Source organism: Habropoda laboriosa, unplaced genomic scaffold, assembly GCF_001263275.1.
Source record: "Habropoda laboriosa isolate 0110345459 unplaced genomic scaffold, ASM126327v1 scaffold210, whole genome shotgun sequence".
Classification (NCBI taxonomy): Eukaryota; Metazoa; Arthropoda; class Insecta; order Hymenoptera; family Apidae; genus Habropoda; species Habropoda laboriosa.
The window spans coordinates 485,075-493,109 of NW_017100373.1; the positions used below are offsets into that span (position 1 = coordinate 485,075).

The 8,035-nt window shown below is 38.5% G+C and overlaps 1 protein-coding gene across 1 annotated transcript; it reads left to right on the forward strand.

The window, feature by feature from the left end:
• The first annotated feature begins 113 nt into the window (after positions 1-113).
• On the forward strand, positions 114-793 carry LOC108574831 (NADH dehydrogenase [ubiquinone] 1 alpha subcomplex subunit 1). Its single transcript, XM_017937477.1, has 3 exons — positions 114-300; positions 546-632; positions 767-793. The coding sequence occupies exons 1-3, from the start codon at positions 202-204 to the stop codon at positions 791-793; spliced, it is 213 nt and encodes a 70-aa protein (XP_017792966.1). The 5' UTR covers positions 114-201.
• Positions 794-8,035: the final 7,242 nt, after the last annotated feature.

The following is an 8,035-nucleotide window of genomic DNA, read 5'->3' on the forward strand; positions in this document are numbered from 1 at the left end:
TTTTTTTTTTAAGTTTTGGTATCTAAACAATATTTAAAAGAGTAATGAAAACGTCATATTTTCTTAAAAAAAACATTAAAGTCAAATATAATCGAAGCTTGTATATACTTCAACTGTGCTTGAATATAGAGTATCCGTTGTGTATCGATTGAGTTAAGAGTGACGTAATTGGCAAGAAATATTGAAAATAATCCTTTTACAATGTGGTACGAGTGTCTTCCACCGTTAATGATAATATTAACATGTACGACAATACCAAATTTCGTATCCCCGTATATAACCAAATTTTTTACTGGAACGGTAAGTAGTTTTAGTAACCTAACCTGTACATGGTAAGGATTATATAACGAATACTTTGTAAATTTTAAACTTTGTAAGTTTTTGTCAATTTCTACGTTTTCCCCTTCTGTACTAAAAAATGATGTTTATGATAAATAAGTTATAAAACTTTAAGTCATTGTATAATAAACAATTTCTGGGCAAATTCTGTATAATGCACATTGACTTTGTATATATAGTAATTCTTTTATATTTTATTGTTACAGCCAAATCTAAGAAGCTACACTAATTTTCTTGAACAGGAACTGTTAATGAGAGATATAAAACTAAGTAATAATTGGTATATATATAATGTAAGTGATCTCGCTGTGTTATTATATTTGATAATCAATAAGCATTCATGCTATTTGTATTTATATTATTTAATGAAAGTATATTTTAAGAAGATTGAAGTATGTATTTGATACACTTAATATCTTCTTTTTAGGGTTTGGAGGTGATTCCTGATAAATAAAATTGTAAATGTATTTGTACAATATTAATTGATCTTTATTACTGTAGTAAAATTGATATGTATATATGACATCATAAAATACATAGTGGAAAAATTATTTTCTGTTTTAGTTTCTTAATATTTCTCAATTTCCAATAAAGGACCTTAGTTGAATGATAAAATTTTTTAATATTTGATACTATTAATAAAATCCTCATGAAAACCTCTGAAGAATGCAATATTAGGTAGAAATGGGTTATCCTTTTAAAAATCGCGGTTACATTTGTATAAAATAAAATTAAGCTTAAAATTTAAATGAGCTTATCCTTAAAAAGTACTATATATAATAATATTTTATCACTATAACGAAACGTTGTACAAACAATGAATTTCCTGAATTTTTAGATTTTCTTGTAATGTATTGTAACTTAATGTTGAAGAAAAATTTGTTCAGAATTTCGAAGAGAAAATAAATACTTTGCAACTGTTTGGTAACCGTTTCAGAACTGTATGTATCGTATATTTCATAATCCGTTATTGTAATGAAACCGTCCTTTGTGAGCAACGGGTACGCGAAAAGGCTCATATATTTCTGATTGTCGAATATTGAGAACAAAATTCGCAAACTCGACTGAAAAATTAATAGCTGCAAAGTTGTTCTGTCGAAAGGAATATTATTTTGCTTTCGTGCTTAGCTAAAGTAAGAGTAAAATTGTCCACTTGTCAGGGCAAGCAAGAAATGTATTTCCGGTTATTCATTTTCCTGGTTTACTTCCAATATCTTCGACGTACCGAAATTCCCACTATCTCAGGTAAATTCCAAACACGGTGTGAGAGCCTTTTAAAGAGAAAGAAGCTCCAGGTGTTCTAGACGACGTTGTTCTTTGTTTTCACGCCATTATGGCTCTGAACCCCTCGAAAATATATAAGATCGACCCCTATATGTAGACAGAGATAACGAACAATAGAGAGCCAAGGGGGACAGGCAGCATTGAACTGGGAGTATAAAAAGCATTACAGGTATACATATGTACACTATACACATGTGCTTTCTCGCCAGAAACGATGATAAAAAACAGGAAAGTTAACAGTGATTATTTTACTAGACTAATTATACTGTTACACAAAAATTCGTATAATTACAGGAATATTGAGAATAAAAAAGAAAAGCTTTTCTGACATTTAAAATTTTTTGTCATAAGGAAATATAACATATCGAAACAATTATTTCTTCTTGATAAACTCGTTGTTAAGTTATCTCTATAAGAACATCGTACACTAATATCGTATCTAAATCGCTTTGCTCGAGAGTAAAAAAATTCTTATAGATATAAAATAAAAGAGATATCGTTTACAATAATTGTTATTGCATTGAGTCATTGATTACGTGCACGGATGGATATAATCTTTGCTCGAAGATAGAAGTACTTTAAGTGCGGTCAGGTATATACTTTAGTTTAACAGATCTCGAAATATTTCGCAAGTCGGTATAACAAATCCGGTCACGAAATCATAATTTATTGATTCAGTTATTCATGTTTGCCGCGTTTACCAGGTTCTTTCGAGCGATCGAGTCAGGTCCTTCGACTTGAAAAATTAACCATTGACCGTGTAGATCCTCTGGATGATTTCTGACGTGTCAAGCGACGCTGATCCCTTTTCTCCCGTAGTGTACCGTCACCTAGAAGGTTAATTAACTGTCAGCTTTTATCCGTAGCGTGCTTCCAATATCGACGACAATCACGGGGAAAACTGGCAGGAAAATCGGTCCTGTTCGATATATCGCTCGATTGCCTATAGCTCAAGCTTGGAGTTTGCCTCAGATCGGTCTTCGGTCTGAACGAGTTTGACCGACCTCGCAGTCGAGTGCGAGACGCCGCACGAGTAACATCGTGTTTTCTGCCGCGATCCTTTTTCCTTCATCGTTGTTTCGTTGATTTTGTCATTCATTTTTCTTCGAAATTTTGATCAATCGATCATTTCGAGATCGTTTGACATTAAAGAACAACGAAACAAAGGAAACAACGTTCGAGCGACCATCGATTTGTTTACGCGGGAATTCTTAGGGAACCGGGTCGAATTGCAAGCACATCTGTCCGGAACTTTATCCTTCGAGCCCGGTGGACTCGAATATCTCTACGTAAAACAACTACTAGATATAGGAAGAATTGTCTGAATTATTGCAAAGTTGCGGCGAAGCGCAATATATTACAACAATTTCTTCGACAGGATTGTTGTCGCCGTTTTATGTTTTCCCCCTGCGTTACCCTTTCTCGTTACGGTGAATTGTTCCGTTAGATCTTAAAAAAGGGAGAGAAAGAGAAAGAGGGAGAAACAAAGAGATCGGTTGCGTAGCGTATTTAGTGGAAAAAGTGTATCGAGGAAAGTTTCGGTTCGGCGTTCACGGTCAACCTGTTAGTCATGTGGGAACGGTAAAAAGCGCTCGGGCAGGAACTCTGGAAGAGCAGTTTCTCGGAAACGGCCGTTGGAATGATAATAGCGATGTAGTGAAACCTGCTTCTCGTCGTGGGCAAGGATACGCGCTCATCCGACGATCGTCCCTTCTGATTGCTTCTGTGTCTTGTGATGTTTGTTTGTTCTTTTGCGTTCCGTAGTACGTGCAAAATGATATCGTGTCCCATAACACGATACATTTGTAATTTTGTCCACGCAATATCACTCTAAAGCACCACTAAACGAACGAACGAAGAGGAAAAAGGGAAAGAAGTAGAAATTAGCGGAACGTTAGTGACGAATCATCGTTAAGACGGGTAAGTGAAACGCAGAAATTACAATCCCCTGTTTATCAACCGATACATAGACTTCTTTCTCTCGAGTGTGAAAAGGAGTGCGTTGCAGACTGCTGCACGTTTTAAACGCACGATTGATGTTCGGTAATCGCTTACTTTTGTTCTACGAGCGTCTTCCGTTGCGCGGTGATGTTGAAATATCCAGAATAAAGCGTATCGCGTCGCAAAAGAAATTGCGACTCGTTATTTCGTGAAAAATCGATCGTTCGTCTCGCGTGTGTATGTATGCCATTTTCCGTGACCAGATCTTGTACTTACGAAGCGATACAACGTGTTTCGCGACTTGTTTTTTTTTGCACTTAATATCTCAATATTTTCGATCCAAGGTCATCGGAATCTTACATATTTTAGCAGCTCACCAGTTACGAATTTATTACGCATGATTATGACTCCTTTTACTTTCGTTTGCATTATTATGTATCCCTTCTTTCCCGACATCCGTGGGATAATGCAGGATAGGTTATGCACGTACAAATATTTAAACTCTATTAGAATGCATTTAGGAAAACGAAGGAAAAATAACCGCGAAGTGTTCTGAGATTTTTTCGTGCTACAAGCGGCAGAGATCGGATCAAGATCAAGTTAAATTACTTTTCCTCGAATACTGTAGCAGACGGGTACCGTGTGTTATCGTCAAGAAAGCTAATCTCCGTTCCTGAAAGTTGAGAAATCGCACTCATGGTGCGCTCTCGTCCACGGTTTTCCTCTAACAGTTGTCTTCTGGCCTGTCGTTTGTTATGTAAACACACGGTTGTTCCGGGAACGGGTTCGGGACAAATATAATCCCCGTAGACGATAAAAATCCTGAACTATGAGAAACATCTCACTGAAGCAAGTTTCGAGCAAGTTTGAACTGTGTCGAACGAAGATCGTCAGACAAGCTTTTAATTAAAATAATATTCGCGCGTTAATCGCTTTTGCGCGCTACTCGTTTAGGTAGGTTTGCGTGCGTAATTAAAATTTCTCTCGCTTTCAATTCGCGTTAATTTTTATCCAGCAACCTCCCCCCCAATATATATATGTACTTATGTGTGTATATAAAACGAAAAGATGTACTTTTCTAGGAAATCATACAACCGTACCCTCAGATTTTCCGTTTCAATTCGACGAAAGCATAGATACATGAACGTATTTCTCTGTCGTTTGCGTAATGACGAGAAAAAACCTAATGCCACCGTATAGTTATTAGGCTGTGTTCGGCTCCTCGCTTTCTAATCTTCGTCGAGAGACAAACGTCGTTGGAAATTTGACGTTATAAGCACGTTAACCCTTTGAATGTTGAAAACTCTACAGCTAAACGTTTAGTATATGTAGATGATGCGTGATGTGTAAAGACTATTGGCGCAATGGTCATTTATGCAGGATTTTCATTCCAAATTTTTTATCAATTTATAATTAACACATTGGCGATGGGGCTCTTAGGGCAGCGCTTCACATGTGCACGGGGTGATTTCGCGTCTTTTCTTTCAATCGTCACTTTTCAACTAATTATTATTTTTCAAAGAAATTTTCAAGAATGTAGTAAATTACTTTTTCGTAAAACGTATACAATTATTGGAATTCGTGAAACATCTGTCACGGCATTTCTGAGAAGAAATTCAATCATTTGCAGGGTTTTATAAATTTACTTTCAGAGAGATATATGAAAATCTCAATGACGTATTTCGCGTCATTCGGAATCCAAGTGAATACCTGAATGACGCATATGTGCGTCATCCGGCGCAAATGTGTTAATTAGGAAAATATGACACATGGATTTAGTAATTTTTAATTGCGTATTATAATTTTTGATTCCGTACAGTCGTCAGGTAAAACAAATGAAACGTTTTTACTCGTCTAAAAAACAGTCTCAGTCTCTCTGACAGCATGCTCGCTCTCTCACAATCTATGCTGACGAGATTCATTCGACTTGCACACGCATCTGTAGCACTCAGAGAGTCAAGTCGTGTCACTAGGTATGCGAGTAGCGGCAAGAAGATAGTTTCGAATCGGTCGGGCGGTTCGTTGCCTACGTACGTTCGTAGCGTTTCCAACGTGTATCATTGCCACGCACCGCGTACCACCGTGTTCGCGTATTTAAGCACATAATTAAACGACGTTGCGTCATGGATAAATGCAATAATCCTTGCGCATTGGCCGATTTCCCATTCACGGGTAGCGCGAGCGAATAATTGCTTTTGCTTCATTGTGCAACGCGATCAGCTCGCGTTCCGCGCTCCAACGACCCTCTCTTCGCCGCCATTGTGCTCCGTCGCTCATTCGTTTGTCCGAGGGCGCACGATCTCACACTGGACCCATATATGCATGTGTGCACATATACATGTAGTTCTCTTCTTATTGTTAGTTCGCGGTGTTTCTTCGTTTTAGCGACGGCCCGTGTACTTACTCGTGATCCTTTCCTTCCTGGGCTATTATTCTCGATCAACATCAGCAGCCTCCAGCGCCCTTCTTTGATTCGTCAGAAATTTTTCCGCGCACCTGGAGCAGATGTTTCTTAGGTATTTATCGCCTTTAACGAATAGAATGATTTTTCTTTCCGTAAGAGCCGTCGTTTGTTTCTTTTCACGTATGTATACCGTTTTGAAGACAAGTGGTGAATCATCGAACAGCACTCTGCGGCGTGCCATCCCCCGATTCTCTTCTTCACCACGATCGATCGAACGCGTTATTACGTTCTTGAATTTGCGATTGTCATCTGCTTTTATTATTTTTCCGCGATACCGCCGCGCAACAGATATAAATATCAACGTTTGTGCGCGCTTTTATCGAGGAGAATGGGACAATTCGATTCTTTTGTATCCTACTGTTCCAGGCAAATTGTCTTTCGCGTTTGCCGTTAAATCGCAACATTTCGGTATCTCGTATCTCCGCGGTGGAAAAAGGGACAATTGGTAACTTCGTTTCAGGGACCAGATAAACTCCGATATTCCTCTCTCTCCCCTCTTCCTTCGATCTGTTTGCCCAACGTCCTCGAGTATCTATTTTTTATAATTGCATACGTATGTAGTTCGGGCCGACGGAAAGCCTGCGATCGACGCTGTAAGCCGTGTAAGCACTCACACGAACAAGCAGAAAATAATACCATTCGCGGATTAAATAATTACCTGAACATTGTTCTGAGTGAAATCGTTTGAACGATTCGCAAATCACGCCGGGTTTTTTTTTTCACGTGAATTGATCGGATTAATGAAAAAAAAAAAAAATAATAATAAAAACGAATAATCGGATAACCTATGTGTATGTAGTTTAATTCGAGGGTCGTAGGGGTGTGTGGAAGCATTGAATCGCGTCGATTATAAAATATTCAGATTAATCATCAACGCAGTATACTCAGGCTATTAAAATTCTATGGACGAATTGAAAAGGTTTCATTTAACCACGAAATCGGATCGCGTTACCGCGTGTCGAATGAAAACGACTTCCTTCCTGGAATTTCTAAAGCGAAAACAGCCCCGATAATATCGGTCGCGAAAACATTGCTGCAATTTGTACACGGTGAACGTGAAACACGATAGTTTCGGAACCACTACTTGCACGTTGTAGATATTCCTTTTTGGAATCGCTACTTTCCTACGTATATATTCGTCTGTTTATTTTCCATTTGACGCTTTTCGAATTTAGAATTGAACGCAGTATGATCAGTGTACCCTAATGGATTTTACGACAATTCAATAGGCAGGCGCACGCTTTTTTCACGGAGCGAAGGAGCACTAGAAAGAGAGGGAGAGAGACAAGATTGGATCGTAAAATCGATATTCAACAGCGACTGGATGGAGCATCCTCGATCGCGATCCGGTTGTTTGATAATTACTGGCCATTAATTTCGACTCTGATGCTGGTTTCTCTTCGTTTCGATTAATCATCCTTATTAGCGCCACGTGAAATTGAAATCGAGCCGCGTTTATCGTTATAATCGCGCGTCCACGCTTCCTCCGACGATTTCCCCCCTGACAGAAGTGCGTGTCTCGCTTATTGCCAGAACGTTAGCACCGGACGTTAATTCCAGCAGGCCGCGTGGCCTGTGTATTTAGGCGATAAACGAGTTTACCGTCATTATAACCGGCTCTGTCGTTAAACCGGCAAACCTGCTGCGCCGGGATTTCCGAAAAGCCGTAAATTTCATGCCACCGAATGGGCCGCACGAGACTTAAGCCGTGCGAACTGCATCTTATTTCCCCTCCCTGTGGTATGTTCACTCTTTCGAGTTTACTGGATCTTTGCGACTTGACGCGAGCCTTCGATACGAGAAGACACAATTAAAAAACAATTATTTTGTAACATATGCCCCCCTTGAAATCGTACAACTTTTGCTTCGCACACTATTTCGTAAAGCGAGTAGTATAGGAGCAATTTCAGGTCGTCAAGTTTGGTAAATCATCCTGTATTGTTTTAGTTTTCTTTTTAATAAATAAATATTATTAATAAAATTATATTTTATTTCATTAGAAAATGA